Here is a 20460-nt window from a genome sequence, read left to right as displayed (position 1 = left end):
TTTGGAAGCACATAGAATAGGGTTGCTCCAGAATCCCAGCCAACATGCCCCAACCCATCCTAACAGATGAAAAGGAGTCTTTTCCCACTTTCTAAAAGCTGGTCATGCTCTATCCTTAGGCGTTTCCTCAAATATTTCTCTTACCAGTTGAATTTTTGTTTAATAGTTGTCCTAAAATAGCCGGTGTCAGGCACAGGCTTGATCCAACAGCCTCAGTCTTCTCGGGGAGCTTGCAAAAAGTCTGATTCTTTTGGTCAAGCCACCTTTGTGGGGCAGAAAACTGGGATCTCTCAGGTATTATACTGATACGATGAGGGCTAAAGATTTGACCTCTTTCTCTATTATAAAGAAGTGCAGAGACAAAACTTGACACCAAGACCCCAATCTCAGTCGAAGAACACAGGTGCGAGTGAGACAGGATTGTCATGGGGAGAAGAAACCCCAGGGCCCTGGCTCTCCCCTCAGGAGCTTTTCACCTCTAGGCACAGAGAAATTTCTGGGGTTAGGCCCCAGAATCTGCAATTTAAAACAATGTGGCCTTTTGACCCTATTTTAAGAATCTCTGGTCTAGATTTTCTGACAGAGGACCACCTTGATATCAGATGAGAGGAGACCTTTCTCCAGTTAAAAGTAAAACCCAGATGACCAATATCAAGGCACACTGAGACAGGCAGCAGGACGGTGACATGGCTCATTGGGCCAGATTAATGCCACTAACCCCCTTCCTTTGAGACTGATGTCTTGATCTCTGCAAAAAAAAAAAAAAAAAAAAACAGAGAATAAGAAGGGGATATCCAAATCCTAAATGAAGCCACACATTAAAAGTTACATGACAAGAATCTAGAGGGAATTTTCTTAAGTTTGGAAGTATTTAAGAATTGTATAAAGCTTTACTCTTTTTCTAGAGCTACACATAGAGTAAAATTTCCTATCAAATAGGGAAGGCACCGGAATTGGCTACCTGAAGGATTTTACTCTCTCTCTCGAGTTCTTCTTTTTAAATAAAGGTGAAAAGTGAATTTTGTATGAATGTAAGAGACCAGATGGCATATATTTTTCTCCTTGCAAGAATTTGCCAGAATTAATTCATGTCCCTTTTCCAGCACCAGGGCTGCTAAGCTGGTTTGTTATGACCCATGGAAAAAGTGACTGAGTTCCACCTGTAAAGGAGTATTTGGGAGCATAGATGGCATTGGAAGCAGTGGTATGTGACCCATGCCTCCGCTCACGGAACCTGGGCTGAGAGAGAATAGAACAGGGTTTCTGATGGTGATGGATTATGCCAGCAGACTGTTGTTTCAAGGGTGGTAATCACCTAAGCCCGGTTGTTTTGAATTTGGACCATCCATTAAAATGCAGAACTCACGCTAAATCAGTAGGGCTTATAACTACCTTGAGTAGTCTTCTTTTTTACACACCTTTTAAGAATACATAGGCGTCCCTTTGGGGTTTTCTTTTGCTTCTTTTTACCTTTCATTTGTTCTCCTTTTGGTGTTGCCTACTGATGTCTTCTTGGGATCCCATGGGATCTTTTCTCAGCTCTGCGTCTGTGTCCTCTCTTGACATGGTAGGCTACTACCGACGTTCTCCCCAACCAAGAGGAGGAGATCTCTCCAAAGTCATCTTCTGAGAGTGGGGTCTCCCCCGCTCTCTGGCAGAAGCACGTCCCTAGGGCCTGCCGTCTCTCGGACCTGAGGAATCTTCATCTGGGTGGATCGAGACCGCTTCCTGTGCCCATTAGGCTTTCAATCAGTTGACATGATGACTCCTTTTCTCTCTCTTGTTTATCTGGGCACAGGACGTCGTAATCGAACGGACCGATTCTCCAGACTTCTTCGTATGGGCCTTGCCACTTTGCCAGGAGCTTGCTCTCGGTGTTGTACGGAAGGAGGAACGCCCTATTCACCTGCTGAAACTCTCGAGCACCTTTATTGAACTCTCTGGCAGGGGTTTACAGGCCCCGGGTCAGATTTCTGCCTCTAAACCACCTGTCCAGGTCTAGTCACTCTCACCGTCCAGAGCCTGCTGTAGTAGAACAAGAACATTCTTGTTCAGTCAGACCTCCCTCCTCATAGTCTTTGAGGCCAATGAGGCCTTTGGGTTCCCTTTCTGGGTGATGTTTTATATGGGGGGAAACTCCATACAGGCTTGAGGGATTTTCCTTTTTGTGTAGTGAAGGCAAAATCACATTTTATGCTATGGTCTACATTTCAAGCAGCATCAGAAGCTTTGATTTTAATCCTCTGTCTTGAAAACAGTCTACCTCATACTTTTCTCAGCAAGGATCATTTTCAGTTTTTATCTGGAATCCTAAGAATGCCACACTTTTAAACTTCCAAAAGAGAAATAAACCAGAGACAGCCCTGAGGTTGTCCTGAATTGAGAATATACATAGTCTATAAAGGGTATGAATGCCAGAACTGGGATGATGGGGAACTTTGATCCACCTAATACTAAGGTTTTTAGACCAGAGATGTCCTCTTGGGCTGCCTAATTCCCACCTGACTGGTTAAAGAAAGCTAATGACAGCTGTTGCTTTGGAACCATTCTCTTATTCACGTTGCCATCAAACAAGTTATGCCAAGCTGAGATGAAAAAAAACTCTAAAACTTAGATAGACACTGTATATTATCTATCTGTGAGATACTTTTTATTCCAAATTAATAAGTGGCCCACTTTTTATCATCCAGAGATAAACTGTGCCCATTATGCATTATCAATGGAAGCATTTTAATCAAAGGCCACTTTCCTGCTTCCTCTTCTTTTCTGCTATGCCCCTGATTCTCTAGGCCGCCTGTCACTCTCTGCGGTCTGGTCTTACAGAAAGCACATCCACTTTTAACACTATGCTTCAAAGAAGGAAGTCCAAAAATTATCTCAATAAGTAGTTCTCGAGACCAATTCGTATCTAGAATTCTACTTGGTGCTCAGTATGGACTGTTCTCCCAAGAGTGAACATGGGCTAGTGGGAGTGATAAACTAGTCCGTGTCTCCAAACGAGCAATACGAGATTGTGTGCGTGTTCGCGTGCGTGTCCGTGATCGCGTGTGCAGCCAAGGCTCAGTGTTGGGGTCCACACGAAGTACAGAAGACTTCAGAGAACTGGATTAGAAAATGATTCATGGAAAGGGAAGGGCTTAGAGAGGGTCTTGAGCGGCTAATAGGATCTGATGAAGCAAAGGAAGAAGAAGAAGAATGTGATTAGGAAGAAAGAGGCATGGGAAATATTGTGGCTATTTTGAGTCATGCATGGTTTCAGATCATCTGGCCTTTCGTCTGAAGTCAAAAGCTGATTGTTCATAGATGACTCTGTGGTTAAACTTTGGTACTGAAAGAGCTGACCAAATGTTTCAATCAGCTCTCATGGCTTTCCCCAAAATTGCCATCTTATTGGAACCTTGTGAAAATTCAGGGCCTTCCAGACTTAGTTGTGGGATCGCGCGTGGGGCCATCATATAGATGAGAATGGTCTGGGCAGGGCTAGCTGATGTTCAGGTGCAACTGCTACCCATGACTCTGTCTCAAGGTCCAGCTGCCTTTGTCTGGGCTTCGTACTGAATGGAACAGTGTAGACTTCAGAATGGCTAACACAGACACTTTGGTGCTCATGTAGACTTTCAGTCTCGTAAGTGCCAAACTTAATTGGTATTGACAGTTTTTACTATGCCAGTCAAGGAACAATAGTTCAAGTTCTTGTTACTAGAAATTCTGAACTAATCTTCTCTGTGCTTCCAAGAAATTTGGACTTGAAAGCCTGAAGGATCTAAATGTAGGCTCTATGAGAAGTTAAACAGATGACTTTACCCTGATTTGGGGGATTTGGGAGGCAAACAGTCTGAGAAGGTTGCAATTAAATGCACACAGAATAACAGCGCTTATCATCTGTCCTCATAGAAGAAAAGAGTAGAAAGAAATGGCAGAAACCCAACTGAATTTTTTATTTAAATTCAAGGAATAATTTACTAACAGTAGGTCACTAAAAATATAAATAGCTTAAAAAGAAAGTGCATATCACTTGCTGGTCATCATAGATGGGAGAGATCCCCTTTGTGGAGACTGTGGAGACGTGGTCTGGGCAATTTATAGGACGCATGGAATTCTTAGGTTCTAGGGCAGTCGTGTGGATACCTGGATTGGGGTGATGGTGGTGGCGGCAGGGTGGGGACAGCTCTTGAAATAGACATCTCTGGGCTCTGTCTCTTAAATCATTCCAGGCCCAAGAGAATATTCTATCCATAGCATGGTTCTGTAAATGTCTTAAAAAATGTCTGTGTAATCCACTGTCTATGTACTCCGAAGTGGAGAAGAAGGGAGGTTGACCTCATAGCTGAATCTGAAGTAGCAGTAGCTTTCACGGACATAACAAGTCAAATCCTGTTCGGGACAAATACTAGAGAGCATTACACTCTCAATTAAACGCACAGATGATTCATTCTCAATACCTTGGGGGCCTAGACCTTAGTGCCTGGCTTCTTGGTGGTAGGAAAGTAGACGTGGCCCAGTCAACAGACATGGTTCTGAAATCCCGGAAGGGAGGGCCTCCTGTAGACGCCGGTTTCCCAGACAGTGGCATTGGATGGAAATACAGGAACAGCCACCAGGAGCAGACTCTTCTGGACGTCCTTGTCTGAGAGCATTTAAGACTAGTGAGAAGTCAGGGGCAGCTGCTGCTTGATGGATCGTGTCATCTTCCTTTTTCTGACTGCTTGAGTAATTTGTCATCGGCCAGGGTTTAAGTACTGGCCTTCTTGTTTTTAGGATGCCTGGTTTGTTTGTTTTTTAGCACGGACACAGTTTCATGCTTATAAAGAACACTAGGAATTTTCATTACAAACAGCAAACATTTACAGACCTAAAATAAAAATAATCCAGAATTCAATCAGATTAAATGAATTTGTAGGGGACCTTTTTTTTTTTTTTACATTTTTATGTTTGATTAAACTATGGATTATTTTATTGAGTTCGCATTGCTTACTAGTCAGTGATGTAGTAGTCAGTGATGACTCATCCTCAAATGTAAAGGTCCTGTCTATTTATATTTTTAAAATCGGTCCATTAGGATGTTCGATTTTTAGGTTTTTTTTTTAATCTTTGCATGTGGAACTATTCCTCTGTATGTTTATTGTTTGCGTATTTGCCTTCCAGGTGCCAGGATAGCTGAGTATTCCCAACTGTACGACCAGATCGTATTCAGAGAGACTCCCTCCAAGCCTCAGAAGGATGTCTGGGCCAGCCCTCCAGAAACTCGCAGCCCCAGGTCCCCATCACCTTCCCAGGCCCAACAGAGCAGCGAGGACTGGCTTTTGCATTCCACCTACAGTAATGGAGAATTAGCGGATCTCTGTCCCCGGCCGGAGCCCGACTTGAAGTCGAAACATTCCACTCCAGAAACCAGTACAAAAAGCATCCCGAGACAGCTGTCCACGGCTTGCTCTGTGCCTTCCCTTCCGTCCTCCGACCCTCTGCTGGGCTCCGTGCAGAGACACAGCGTGATAGTCAGTCAGCCCAGCCAGGAGCTCTCTCTCCAGGGCTACCTGTACAACTCCTTGGGTCGGACAGGCCTCAGTGGTAGATGTCAGCCTTATAGCCGGTCCCAGTCCTCTTCCTCTATCCTGATAAACCAGTCAGTGGACTCCATCGGCTACCCCGGCGAGGGCGGAAGGAAACAGCTGCTGTCTTTACGCAAAAGTCCGAGGTGTGAGAGTCACCAGGACGTGCGGCCCGGCCTGGCCGACTCCTGCCAGCAGGGCACTGAAAAACACTCCGATCTCACGCTCCGAGACTCCCAGAAGGTTCTGGTAGTAAATAGAAGTTTACCCTTAAATGCCCAAAGAGCGACACAGAACTATTTCTCCAATTTCAAAGAGACTGGAGGAGACGAAGACGACTACGTGGAAATCAAGTCAGAAGAAGACGAGCCGGAGGCAGAGCTCTCCCAGGGCCAGAGGAAGATGTGTGACCCACGGGTTGTGGAGGCTGGCTTGTCGGAGGGCGCCTGCAGCAACGACACCTCTTACTCCTTGAACAGTCCGTGCTCTCCAAAAAAGCCAGTAAGCGACAAGCTGGGGATGTCCCCCTATCTGGCATCCTATAGCGACCCGGACAAACTGAGTGACTATCTCTGGAGGGGGCCGTCTCCCAACCAGCAAAACATTGTCCAGTCGCTGAGGGAAAAATTTCAGTGTCTCAGTTCAAGCAGCTTTGCCTGAGGCTCTTTGGAGAAGTCACCCAAGTCCGTGTCACAGGGGGGCTCATGAAGGACAGATCCCGGCAGGTGCTTTCTATGCCCCAGATTAAAACAATTTTGTAATACCCCAGGAGTGTCAACCATGCTTTCTTCCATGGCACAACTTTTAGAAGCGGCTGCCAGGGCAGCCGGGGTTGTACTGTCCGACCAGTGTCAGCCTCTCACGGCGTGTCTTCCTGACGCTGACTGTCTTCATGTTTCATGTAAGTCAATCTTACTTGAAAATTTTTAGGTTTTTCTTTTTTTTTTTTTTTTTTAAAAACCTGGTGGCCATGATAGTTTCTCCTGTGTCCTGGCAAGAGTGCCCCGAGTCTAAAAAAGGCAGCACTCCTTTCCTCTCCAGAAGCCATGAGTAGTTGGATTCTAAGACCCAAAGGCAGCTAGGAGGCCTTTTCACATTGTTTGAAAGAGGAAGGGAAACTAAAGCTGCTCAACGGATTATGCCCAGCACACCTGCCATTTTGGTTCCATTCAGGACAAGACCCTAGAATCACGTAAGCTAGAGATCTCTCGTGGGAGCGTACGTGCACCCTGCCCGTCTCACTCTGCATGGGTTGCTCCTACATCTGTTCACTGTATCGAAATCGGGTAGCTATGGGACGTTAGGGGGAGCAAGACCGATTCTCTAGAACCAAAGATCCTTACCTGTATTCCTGGACACATTCCAGAGAATGTACTGCTTGTTGGGTTTAGTTTTGATGGCTGGAGTCAAAGGAACGATCTCCTCCAGGGCTCAAAGGAAACTATGACCAAGAAAATGCAAATGGACTTAACTGTTAGAAAGCATGGGGACAGCTTGCTGATGTCCTCCTGTGAATGCAGAAGGCAGGGGTGGAAGTAGGGGCTCTCCGTGCAATATTTTTGTGTGTATCTCTAATCAACACAAAGTAAACTGTGAGCTAAACTCAAACGCTTTAGGGCCACCCTTTGCAGAACAGTTTATCATGTGTACTTTCCTGAGTTCTGTATCTCAGACCAATGACCTGATCCCCAACCTTGAGGATTTCGTTGGCTGCAATGAAATTTATTTGCTAAACTCAACATAACATGGGGGCCTTTTCTCATTGTTTTGAGGCACATAAAAAAATTGGATCTTTGGCTACTAAGCTCTGACTAATATTCTTTGATGTTGTCATTACAGTCTTTAAACAACAGTCCCTTGTGATAATCAGGGACCAATCTAAGGATTTATGGGAGGGAACAGAAAATTAAAAGCAAGGCCTTATGAGTAAAAAGCAAAAATCAAAGAAGCAAAAAGGAAAAGTGAAGGCCGATCTGTTGCTATTTCATAAAAATGTTCTGTTTTATGGAAGACTCCAGTCAATCCAACAAGGATGTTTTCTCAAACAAGAATGTAATATTCTCCTTTCAAGCAATTTTACATTCTAGAACCTCTTCCCCAGTGGGTTCAATTTTCATTGATATCAAGGGGATCTGGGCTTTCTATTTAAAGGGAATCTCTGATACTGATTTCAATCGGTGACCTCTAACCATAATTCTTTTCCTCTTCTTAAAGTCCTGCACCTCTGTTTCTTAACCATGAAACGTCAGATGTGACCATCCTTATTTTATAAACAGGTACTTCTGGCACTCGTTTTTTCCTTTTAAATAACAAAAAAGAACCCCAGTTTCTTGCTTCTCTATACACTTCCTTCTTCTAGCAGCTTATAAAACCAAGTCTGTGTTGAATGGCATGGTTCTAGAAACATTCCTGCTTTCCCTGCCTTTCTTTAAACTCAATACAAGTTTCCAAGAGTAAGAGTATCAGAAAAGACAAGCCCCATAGGGAAAGTATGTTCTTAGACTTGCAAGAGGTCGTCACAGGTGGGTTTGCAAAACAAAGTTACCTGATTTTTCTTGTCCTAAGAGTGAAGTTTCCTATTTTTGCCTTTTAGTTTGTATGAGCCCCAATTCTATATTATCCATATATTACGGTGGTGTCTTACTCTCAGACATTATTAATTCATCATACCAGTGTCTCATTACACGGCTTCGATGTGACCTACAGGAGTATTCTCTGCTGCACGAAGGTGGATATCTTGCTTTATAAAATGTCTGTGTAGTTGTCTTTATGTTCTAGGCCAAGTCTTTAGCTTCATAGACCACTTCTGTCAACCAGGATGCAGATTTTGAGAGCTGTGTGTATATGTATAATCATGTTTGTGTTTTTCCTCAAAGTTACCAGTTAAATGCTTCTGTTTCAGATAGTTTCATTTGGAGGTGGGGTAAAATTGTATATAATTGGGGGGGGGAGTTATATGTACCTAAAAGTATGACAAGTTCTTATTAGGGCTCTGTACTGAAGGTTCAATTGTTTTTTTTAAGTTCACTTTTCACCTACTCTTTGTGCAAAAAAAAAAATGCATCTAGGAAAAGATAGTTTAAATATTGTATATAAGATAATGAAAGTTAGTAATGCTCATTATTTAATAAAGTTTGTAAAGTACAAAGTCAATTACAGTGTGAATTAGTGTGTTTGTTCTAGGAATGTCAAGATTTCTCCAGACTACATTGTGTTAACTCTGTCTTGTCTTATGAGCCAGGCAGATAATGGTTCAGCGTTAATGACGATACACAATGTTTCAGTGACAGCATATTTTCTGCATCTTTGGATTACTTTTAAAACACTGAATTTAGTGTCTGGGATAGTATGTGTTTTCTTGATAGGTGACTAAGTTACATGGATCACTAGATTATCTTTTTTTTTTATTTTTTTTACTTTGTAATAACAGAAGTCATCTTTGTAAATATTTCATTTTGAATCAAAAAAAATTAAAACTTTGGGAGCACAAATTCAGATTTTTTTTTTTTTTTGGTGTGTAACTCCATGTTCTAAATTTTTTTTTGACAAAAATTGTACAGAGAACAGAAGCATGTTAATATAAATTGGTAATTATAGGCCATGTCTTAAGCAATTCTATTTCCAAATATAAGCATAATATCCTATCCCAACATAGCAAAAATATATATCGCCTAACTTTCTTTATACAGAAGAAAATACATTTTTCTTGAGAGTGTTTTAAAGTGGAGAATTTCTACACCTCACACTGAGGATCCATCGGATTTATCTTACCTTTTCCGCCCTGAGATTGAAAGTAGGTGGGGTTTTCTGGAAGTTGTGGAAGGTCAATTTATTTATATTTTTTAAGATTTGACTTATTTTATAGAGTGAGCAAAAGAGCACAAGCAAGGGGAGTGACCATGGGAGAAGGAGAAGCAGGCTCCCTGCTCCTCCGGGAGCCACGAGGGGCTGGACCCAGAGAGCCAGAGGCAGACGATTCATCACCTGAGCCACCCAGGTGGGTGGCTCACCCACCCTTGCAAGGTCAATTTAGAGAAGTACATGATAATAAAAATAATGAATACTGCTATGCTGAAAATAAATTAAAAAATAAAATAAATAAATAAATAAAATAAAATAAAATGCCAACTTGAGAATGTTAGAAAAAAACAAACAAACATGCCCTGTGTCAATTTCATACATAAATCCTTAGGGGAAAGGCAGAAAAATATTAAAAATCAGGCTTGTAATGAACTGTAAACACCGCTGTTAAGCATGAATATTTATTAACATTTGTAAAGTTCTCTTCTGTTCAAAAGAATTTTCTTTATCTCTGTTCTGAAGAACAAACGTTAAGACTTTAAGATCTCTTCCAGATGCCTGGGTGGTCAGTCAGTTGAGGGTCTGACTCTTGATTTTTGGCTCAGGTCATGATCCCAGGGTCCACTTAGGATCCTCTCTCTCCCTTCCCTCTGCCTCTCTCCACCCCAAAGTAATAAATAAATCTTAAAAAAAAAAAAAAAAAAAAAAGCTGTCCCATCCTCGCTACATTACATCATTTCCACTATCTGGACAGTGGTAACTGCACTTAGTTGTATCAGCCAAAAAGGGATTGCACCAAAAGAAGCTGCTTCAACCTTTTTGCTAATTTACATATGTCTTTACATAAACCTTTTCCTATGCTTTTTCTTAAGCATGCTTTTTCAATGTTTTTGGTTTTAAAAAAATGTATGGAAACATAAGCATGCTCTCCCATTTAGCTTCCCATGTTTTTCTCTCCTTACAAGTGATTTAGAGCATGAAACACCAAGATAATGTGGAATTGTGCTGCATTTAAAAAGCTTAATAAATGCAAAATATTATTGCACAATCAACCCACACAATCATCAGTTTAAGTATTCAGAATATGTATAGCGTATTTGAAAACATTTTTAGTGGCATCTGGGTGGCTCTGTCAGTTAAGCTCATGTCCTTTGGCTCGGTCCTGATCCCAGGGTCCTGAGATCGAGCCCCTTATCATGTCTGGCTCCTTGCTCGTCAAGAAGGCTGCTTCCCTTCTGCCTATGCCTATTGCTTCCCCTGCTTATGTTCTCTCTGTTTTTCTCTCTCTCTCTCTGTGTCAAATAAAAATACTTTAAAAAATGTTTTTAAAAAAGAAAAATTTTAAAAAAGATTTATTTGTAAGAGAGTGCATGTGAGTGGGGAGATGGGGGGAGGGCAGAGAGAGAGAGTTCTTAAGCTGACACCCTGCTGAGCTCAGCACCCCAAAAAACTCTGTTATAGGAGATCATAAGTTTCTTTTTGGAAGAATATCCTAAAATTTAGCACATGACTCATTTGATCCCTTGAAATGGAAATACCAGTTCTGTACAGTGACTAACAACTTGTAGGTGTTCCCTAAATGTTTAAAGATTAAAGAGAGTCAAAAACTCGTTTGAGCACAAAACCTGAGACAAACATTCAAATCAGAGACACAACGGAAAACACAAAAGGGACGACACTGCTTTTTTAAAATACGAAGCAGCCGCCGTCAGAAATCCAACATCTCGGAGTTTCTATTGGGTGGGTCAGAGAAAAGCCTATAGGCCCCTTTTCCATCTCCTGGCTGAGAGGATTCCAAGGAAATTTACTCTGTGTGATCTCCAGTACCGTTTCAACTAAGAATTTACACGGTCATGGGAGAGTTGGGATTAGACCCCTCTGGAAGATTCCATTTAGACAAAACACCTTTCCCAAGAACCAAGAGTGCAGTGGTGGGACTGAAGTCAGGTGAGGTAGAGGGGGAGGGCCCAAAATGCTGAGACATTTTGGTGCCAAAAGACAAACTTGCCTACTTGACAATGGTAGTGCTTGCGCATGAGCAAAACCCACTCTATCTCTGAAAAACCATAAAGCTTAATTTCCTGACCATGGCTTTGACCTGATTTATCACACAATAGGGGGGAAAAAAGAAGAAGAAGAAGAAGAAAGCAGTTCTACTTCATTAGTTCTAAAACCACGTTTATTCAGCTGAATTTAAAAGAACAAGGCTTGGGTGGTGAGCAGATCACCTGCTCTGTGGGGCAAATACAAGCTCCCAAACGTCCTCGTGTTTGAATGGCCGTGCATGGCTTTCCTGGTGCTCCTCATGGAACCATTCACGATGAGACCGTGGCCCAGACGCTGAGCCTGGCTTGCACAGCTTTAAAAAGTTTTAACATAAAAATCCCAATTCCCAGCTTCTCTAAATGAAGAAAAAAAAATCTGGCCTATTTGGGCTTGAACTCTGGCAAGGCACCTCTGTGAGATCTGAGGGAACCTAAGGGCAGAAATCACCAGAAAACTGGTGACTTGTTCCAACCTCTGGGGAGACTCTTCCTTTGTTCTCCATTATAGACTTCATTAGCCAATTTAAAGCAGCCATGGGGCCCTCCTGTGCAGATGTAAAGGCTTTTTACATAACTAAAATGTGTCATAGATGGGCCGTGGGTGGCTCAGCCGGTATAAAGATTTATTTGAAAGAGAGAGCACGAACGCACATAGAGGGGAGGGGCAGAGGGCGAGGGAGAAGCGGGAGCCCAACATGGGACTCGATCCCAGGCCCCTGAGATCATGACCTGAGCTGAAGGCAGCTGCTTAACCGACTGAGCCACCCAGGTGCTCCTGTACCTATTGCTTCTTTGGGGGAAATTTTACACCTGGTCCACTTCACTAATGTTTGTCATCCACCCGGGCTCCGTGTAAGCCTCGGGTTTTAAGGTTTATATTCTCCATCCCATTCTTGTCTGATACTATGAACTCGCTTAAGGCTTAAACTGTGGTTTATACTCTGTTTCCTAACTCCAGCTTAGACTGCCCCCTCCTAGTGCAAAGAGATGCTTCCCCACAGCACATCTCCACGTGAGCTGTCACTATCCCAACCCGGTGTCCTTTATACCTCTGAACTCCTCTGGTTTGCGCTTTTGTTCTTGGTCCACCACCACAACCTCCGCCCTGGCTGTCTTGCCGCTGCCTTCGCCACTTCCAGGCTTGTTCCCCTCTGCCCTCCTGATCTTAGCCAGCATGACATTTTTACATACATACAGAATCAAATCCTCTACCAAAATCTGTCTGCCTTTATAGGAGCTGTTCTCTGTGCTTGCACTGCCTTTCCCTAGCCATCGGGGGGAAAGCCTGCGTGGTCATCAACACTCAGTTCAAAATGTCCTGTCAAAAAAATTTATGGGGGCACCTGGGTGGCTCAGTGGGTTAAGCCGCTGCCTTCGGCTCAGGTCATGATCTCAGGGTGCTGGGATCGAGTCCCACATCGGGCTCTCTGCTCAGCAGGGAGGCTGCTTCCTCCTCTCTCTCTCTGCCTGCCTCTCTGCCTACTTGTGATCTCTCTCTGTCAAATAAATAAATAAAATCTTTAAAAAAAAAAAAAAATTTACGACCCTGACCTGTGCAGGAGCGGGACTGTTGCTCAGTTTGCAAGCAGAAGCTTAGCCTGCATCACATTCATGGCCACTGGCAGAAGACAGGAGATTCCTCCATCAGAGATAAAGGGCATTATTACTCCCCGCCCAACAGGTATGACCTTCACGTTTGCATCGGTTCTGCCTTGTTCCTCCAAAGCTATGTGGGCGAAGCCGCCACCCAGGAGCCTACTGCACATGCTACGGCTTTATCACGTAGCTGGATGACCCTGAACTTAGGAATCCCCAGTCACAGGGGCACTGGGTGCGTCAGGTGGCTGGGTGTTCAACTCCTGGTTTGGGCTCAGATCATGATCTCAGTGTTGGGGGTTCGAGCCCTGCATTGGCCTCTGTGCTAGACAGGGAATCTGCCTGAGATTCTCTTCTCTCTCCCTCCCCTGCTCATTCTCTCTCTCTTTCTCTAAAATAGGTAAATAAATCCTTTAAAAATTAAGAAAAGGAATCCTCAGTCATAAAGGGCTCCTAGCAAACCTGGCCCATCTTTGCACCTGGAGAGAGCCATTATCTTTACTCTCTAGACAATAAACGTATCTGTCCTCTGCCCCAGAGGGAGATACTGTATCTTTCAAGGTTCTACAAACATCCTTGCCAGGACAGCCAGGAATAAGACTTATGCAATGCAGGAAGAAATGCAAAATAAAAGAGATACATAGAGAGCTGTCTCAGGATGAAGATATAATTTCATGACATAGAAAAATATTTTTTTAAATATATCCAGTATTGTTAAGGACAGAGAAAGATGGTTACTCCTAACCAAATGAGAATACAAGTTGGTATACATTTTTCAGAAATGAATTCGGTAATACAGGTCAATAACACCAAACATTCATCCTTGACCCCGAAATTTCCATCTAGGAATTAATTCAAAGACAAGCATCAGTTGCAGTTAAAGATACATGTATCAAGCATCTCCAAGCCTCACCTCATCTGCAGAGCTGGTCAGTAATCATGCAGATTTTAATGTGAGTCAGTGTTGGTGTGGGCCACCCCTCCAGACTTCCCATGAGCTCCATTAAATTCAGAGCTTCTCTCTCTATGTCCAAGCAAATCATTCAAGATTCAGGTAGTCCCTCCTGCGAGACCAAAGTCTCTCGTCATCCCACCAAGGTTCGAAATCCCATGGAAGTGCCATCTGTTCTGACCTTTGAAAAGTCCGAGTGTCCTCACTATGTTTTCAACCTTCCTGATCTGGACATGTCGGTCTCCTTGGCGTTTGGACCCCTTTAATCACTGTGCTCCATTTCCCTGATCTCCTGGGCCACATCCCAGGACACATGTCCCTCCTCACATATTTCCTTGTTCTCATCCCCATCATGCATTTAGGAAAAATGCATTTTCCTAAACCACCACTCACGGCTGTCATTCTTCCCGTATCTTTCCCTTGTGTGCTTCAGTTCTGTGCTCCGACAGCTCTACGGCCTCATCTTTTAAATTTAATAGTCCCCCTTAATTCCTTTCATTTTTTAAACTAAAATTTAGCTCTTCCTTCAGGATGCTGTTCCTCCTAAGTCTGTCTTAGGGGGAGGCTGTTTCTTTTCCTATAGTCCAACACCCCTTGCTCCAAAGGTGAGTCAGCACTCTGGTTCACTCCAGACTATGGCTCATGCAATTCCTTCTACTCTAAACATTGTTTCCAGCACTGTCCTTCTCTTAGCTTGACTCCAAAGTCATCTAAGTCATCTCCTAAGTACTGCCTTCGGGCGTATTCCCTCTCAGGAAGCTTTTTATGACTCTCCAGGTCTAGGAAGGTGCCTCTTTCTTTTCTTTTCTTTTCTTATTTTAAGATTATACTTATTTAAGAGAGAGATAGCACCAGCAGGGAGAGCAGCCGAGGAAGAGGGAGGAACAGACTCCCACCTGAGCAGGGAACCTGATGTGGGGCTTGATCCTGGAACTTCAGAATCATGACCTGAGTCAAAGGCAGATGCTTAACTGACTTAGCCACCCCAGCGTCCCAGAAGGTGCCTCTTTGTAGTATTCTTAAAAGACTCTGAACTATCATACTTCTGACCTTCCATTCGCGTGCCTGTGTTCTAGCGGGTAGCTGTGCACGATAAACTCAGTGAGAACAAGGCTGTGCTTTTCTTATTCACAGATGATTCCTTAACTACCTGCCTAGCACAGAGCAAATACGCTCTCACACTATATAAGTATAAATATTATTTCATTTTCAAATACATATTCCTTGGGCTGAAAACGAGACTTCTTTGACTTATATCCAAATGTTATCTCAAAGTGCACCGAAACAATCTACATCCATTAGGGGAAGAATATTAGTGAGTGAATTTGTAAAGGCTTCAACATAATGGAGTCCTTTCCTTTGAGCATGGTTGGCTTTTGATAAGCAGACTAATATAGATTTGAGTTTGGGGTAAATGCATTCAGACGTATCTGTCCAAATGAGATAACGATCCCTAGGAAACAAACCTGGGAATATGAGTTGATTCTCATAAATCTTTCTCCCTTTTCCATTCTTTGGTCCGGCAAATGTGCATTACAAGCATGCAAGAACCCAAATCCCTTTCTTCTGGAATGTGAGCCCCTTGGGCTCAGGCTGTGTGGACTCCAACGTCAGGCCCATGAGGCAGTTGAGCAGAAGGCAAGGTCTCCACATCATCCACATCAGGATTCAAAGAGGTCAAGTCCAATATTTTAACTGCCTCAATCAGCACAGGCATTTGTTGTCCCAGACCTTTTAAAGACATTTTTAAAAAATTACATACTGGGTGCCCCTGGATGGCTCAGTCAGGTAAGCATCTGCCTTTGGGTCAGGTCATGATCCTGGAGTTCCAAGACCAAGCCCCACCTCAGTTAAGTCTCATTTAGGCATCTGCCTTCGGCTCAGGTCATGATCTCGGGGTCCTGGGAATGAGCCCCACATCCGGCTCCCTGCTCCATGGGGACTCTGCTTCTCCCTTCACCTCTACCCCTGCCCCATGCTGGTGCCGGTGCGCCAGGGTGGCACAGTGGGTTACAGCCTCTACCTTCAGCTCAGGTCACGATCCCGGGGTCCTGGGATTGAGCCCGCATCTGGCTCCCTGCTCAGCAGGGAGTCTGCTTACCCTTTTCTCTCTGCCTAATTGTGATCTCTGTCTGTCAAATAAATAAATAAAATCTTAAAAAAAATAAAGTCACAATCATAATAGATCTTAATTAAACATTAATTATTGTAAAGAAATTTGTGCTATTAAGGTTCCTACATGTCACATACATAATATCCCAGCCTTATTTTGTTCTACTATTTCGCAAAGTAGAGTGGGAAATCTAACTCTTTTAATAGCATTTATTATAACTCATGATTCTTTGATTCAAAGAAAGTTTTATTACCTTAATGTTAAAAATAGCAACTCAGGGGCACCTGGGTGGCTCAGTGGGCTAAAGTCTCTGCCTTCATTCAGTTCAGGTCGTGGTCCTGGGGTCCTGGGATCGAGCCCTGCATCGGGCTCTCTGTTCAGCAAGGAGCCTGCTTCCTCCTCTCTCTCTGCCTGCCTCTCTGCCTACTTGTGATCTCTGTCTTTCAAATAAATAAATAAAAATCTTTAAAAACAAAACAGAACAAAACAAAAAACCAGCAACTCATGGCGGGGGTGGGGGGGCTCTTGGGTGGCTCAGTTGGTTGGGCATCTGCCTTCAGCAGTCCAGGCATGGAGCCCCTGGCCTTGCTGCTCAGCAGGAGTCCGTTTCTCCCTCTCCCTCTGCTCCTCCCCCTGCTCCTGCTCTCTCTCTCAAATAAATAAATGGGATTAAAAACAAAGATTAAGAACATGATCATTTGATTCAGGCAAATCTCCAGCTCTGTCAATGATACAACTGACCTCTCTGGACCCATTTCCCTCAGGATCAAAGTCAGTACAATATTCAACACATTACAGACAGTCTCTGACTTACAACTGTTCAACTTATGATTTTCCACTTTACGATGGTGTGAAAGCAGTGAGCATTCAGCAGAAACCAAACTGCAACCGATTTATTCTCTTTCCCTGGGCTATCAATACACAGCAGTATACTCTGCCCATTCTAGGCAGGTCTGGAGCCAGAGGGGCCCCCCAGTCAGCCACGTGGTCACAGGGTAAACAACCCACATACCCACAACCAAGCTATACCCATATAACCACTCTTTCTTCCACTCTTAGCACAACATTCAATAAGATACACGAGATATTCAACACTATTATAAAACAGACTTTGTGTTAGATGGTTTTGCCCAACTCTAGCTACAGTAAGCATTCTGAGCACATTTAAGTTAGACTAGGCTAATCTGTGATGTTCAGTAAGTCAGGTGCATTCAATGCGTTTTCAGTTTACATGGTTTCAATTTAGTGTCGGTTTCTCAGCAGGTAACCCCATCATGACTCCAGAGAGAGCTGCACATTGATTAGGATTAAAGGAAATGAAACTCCAGCACTTTGTACAGGGCTCAGCTACTGGAAAACCCCTCTTTGTAGCTTGGACTCGTTTTATTCCCGTTTTGCTTGGGATTTATAGTCCTGCCAAGATTATAAACCGGGATAATCTCGTTTAAACTGGGAAGGCAACTGAGGTTCACAGAGATTAACTCGCCCAAGGCTACAAGTCAGCCTCTGAACTCCAAGACCCACACATCCTTCAGGGCTAGACCACCTGCAGCGTAAAACTTCCCGTATCGGCGCCGGCGCCGGGAGGCTCAGCCAAGCGGCCTTCCAGGAAGCGGACTCCCACCTGGGGAGCGTCAGCATCCTCGGCAGGAGGGAGGAGGTGCAGTCGCTGCGCTGGACCCCGATGCCCCACCCTGCCCCGCCCGCTACCGCTCGGCCAATTTCCAGCCGCGATGCAGCGCCGGAAAGCCTGCCTCCGACTGCCGGGCCATTAGGACCGGCCGCGCGCCCCGCAGGCCCCCGCCCCTCTCCACGTCACGGCCTCTAGGTGCAGTGCCCCCTAGGGGCTCCCCGCGCCGGCTCGGGAGGCAGGTCCCGGTCCTTCCCGCCACCGGCCCGTTACCCGCGCGCCGGCTCCCAGCCCGGCGCCCGCCCCGCCGCCCCCCGGAGGAGCCTCACGCCGCCGCGCCCCCGCGCTGCGCAGCCCCGTCTCCGCCCGGCCCGCCGCAGCCGCCTCGCCCGGCCCGCCCGCGCCCCCGTGCCATGAGCGCGCGCCTGCCCTCCTTCCTGCGCGGGCTCCGCCGTCCGCCGCGGCCCCCGGGCCCGCCGCTCCGCCTCCGAGCGCCCTGTCGCGCCAGCAGCACCGGCGGCGGCGGCGGCTGTGGCGGCGGGGAGGGCCTGCTCGGGCAGCGGCGGCTGCGGGACGCCCAGGTTGGGAGCAGCCGCGGACAGGGCAGCCAGGCGCCCCCGGCGCGGGACTCGCTGGTCAGGTGAGTGTCCGGGGCTCGCCGCCGCTCCGGGGGCCGCGGACGCAGGAGGTGGGGCGTCCGGGGCGCTCGGGTCTCGGCAGGGTCCTGGGTTGGGGGTGGCCCGCGGGTGCTTCTTGGGGCTCCGGCTCGGCAGTGCTTGGTGCTAACTTGTTCGGGGCGCCCGGCGGCGGAGGGGGGCGGGGAGGGCGGGCCTCGCGGGGCGGGAGCGCGTGCGGGCCCCGGGGCCGGCCCAGGGCGGGGAGCGCGTGGGCGCGGGCATCCCGGGCGAGTGCGGCACCCCCAGACCGCGCGGCCCTCCACGTGCGCCACCCCGGCCGCTTCTGATGCAACGGCGCCGGGCGGGCGGGCGGGAAGGGGGCGGCGCGGCGGAGGGCGGGGGCGGGGCGGAGCAGGGGCGGCGGCTGGGGCGGGCACGGGATGCCGGCGCGGGCGGGGGAGAGTTGGCCTAGGCCCGGCGCCCGCGGCTACGCGCGCGGTCCCCCGCGTCGCCGCAGCCTCCTGCGGGTGGGAATGCCTGCTTGCTTCGGTTGCATAATCATCTCCTGGGTGCGTTAACGTGCAGCCGGGCCCACCTGACCACAGGCCGAATGCGGGCGAGGGGTCGGGCCCTCGCCTGCCCCCATCGCCGCATGGGCGGGGCCGGGGGTCCCCAGCGCGGCTGCGAATGGAAAGTTCTCGCCCGACCCAGAAGTGAACTGTGGGAGTCCTGAGCCCAGCCTTTTCCCCTCCTCCTCCCCCGCACCGGAGATGCCGCTCGCGCCTCTCCTCGCCCGCGTGCACCCTCTCCTCGCCCCTCCGTGGGAGAGAGCGCAGCAAGAGGTTGAATGGCCCTTCCTGGAGGAGTGGGTTCGCCGGGGAACTAAACCTGTGGCGTGAAGCACTCAGGGCCAACCTAGAGGTGTCGGGAAAGCCCTTGCCTGCCCCGGGTTCCGGGTGGCCGTGACCCTGAGTAGGCTGTTCTCCGTCCGTTCACATCCTCTTCCTTTTTCCTTCCGTCCCTTTTCCGTCCCTCTTTGTAAAAGTGATTGCCTTTACCTCCTCTGTTTCCAAAGCCTTTTATGTTTATGATGTGGCCGGTGACTCTAAGGAGCCTTGTGCTTAGTTTATCCTGTCTTCCTCCGGAATGCAGGAGCTCCTTTAGGCCTCTTCGGGTCAGGAGAACTTCACCAGGGCACAGCCGAGCTCGCCTGAATGGGTTAGGGTTTGACGACAGTATGGGAGGCAGACACCCCCCCCCCCTTATTTTCTGGGGAGCTCTTAGAGCTACCCGAAGCTTTCCTGTGCATTTATTGCCGGTGTCCCCCCACCTCCCTGGAGTGAAAGCTCTGTGGGGCCGGCGCCCTTGTCTCTTACTCACTGCTGGATCCTTCCTTCTGGAAAGAGGGCCATGTGTAGGTGGACACTTGTGACATGATGGGTGAATGCGTCCCTCAACACGGGTTCGTTTATGGATTGGATTCATGAATGTTCTTTTCACTACCTGACTTAGCGATGAGCAGAACGGTCAGTGAGGGGGGGGGGGCTGGGTCAGGCCCCTGCTGACACTGAGGAGGGAGGGGTGATGTCAGTTCCTGCACTGGGGGAGGAGGGGGTGGTAGTCGACCTCAAAGGGTTATGGAAAGAGAAAACACGTGTAAAATGCATAATCCAGGAACTGTCATAGCAAGGCCTCCACAAATATTGGCTATCGTGTATAATTTATTTTTTGAGCATTCTAAGCCAGGGGTTAGCGGTTCTGCCTAGGACTAGACAGTAAATAGGTTAGGTTTTGCAGGCCAATAGGCAAAATAGAAGCTATTATGTAGGCACTTTTCTGTGAGAAAAAAATCATTTTCATGGTGTTTTACTGACAAAGTCAATTTTATTTCTGGATACTGACATTTGAATTTCCTATAACATTCACATGTTACAGAATGTTATTATTTGATGTTTCTAACTGTTTAAAAGTGCACAGTCTATCCTTAACCCTGTACTCCTGTTCTAAACTGCGAAGAGAAGGTTTGTACAGTGAATTGCTGCTTCATAGGACTATGGTTAAGGGCTAGGTGCTCTGCCTTGCAGTATGACTCCAGTACTTACTAGATGGGACAAGCTGTTTGATTTCTGTTCTTATAGGAAAAGGGAACCGTTATCA

General features: G+C 46.4%; 2 protein-coding genes across 3 annotated transcripts in view; both read left to right on the top strand.

Moving 5' to 3' along the window:
- The window catches only part of PLEKHG1 (pleckstrin homology and RhoGEF domain containing G1), a 216535-nt gene extending 207833 nt beyond the window's left edge, over window positions 1-8702 (top strand). For both annotated transcript variants that reach the window (XM_059176782.1, XM_059176780.1), the window contains exon 16: window positions 5146-8702. In XM_059176782.1, the coding sequence (XP_059032765.1) occupies window positions 5146-6209 (1064 nt within the window). In that variant the 3' untranslated portion in view covers window positions 6210-8702. The remainder of the gene's footprint in view (window positions 1-5145) is intronic.
- A 9076-nt stretch (window positions 8703-17778) lies between these two features.
- Window positions 17779-20460, top strand: part of MTHFD1L (methylenetetrahydrofolate dehydrogenase (NADP+ dependent) 1 like) — a 184260-nt gene continuing 181578 nt past the window's right edge. Inside the window, exon 1 of the mRNA XM_059176779.1 lies at window positions 17779-18326. Within this exon, the coding sequence (XP_059032762.1) occupies window positions 18100-18326 (227 nt within the window). The 5' untranslated portion in view covers window positions 17779-18099. The remainder of the gene's footprint in view (window positions 18327-20460) is intronic.

Source organism: Mustela lutreola, chromosome 6 (assembly GCF_030435805.1).
Source record: "Mustela lutreola isolate mMusLut2 chromosome 6, mMusLut2.pri, whole genome shotgun sequence".
Taxonomy (NCBI): Eukaryota; Metazoa; Chordata; class Mammalia; order Carnivora; family Mustelidae; genus Mustela; species Mustela lutreola.
Note: the sequence above shows the minus strand (reverse complement) of the source record. Positions and strands in the feature narration are given on the sequence as shown.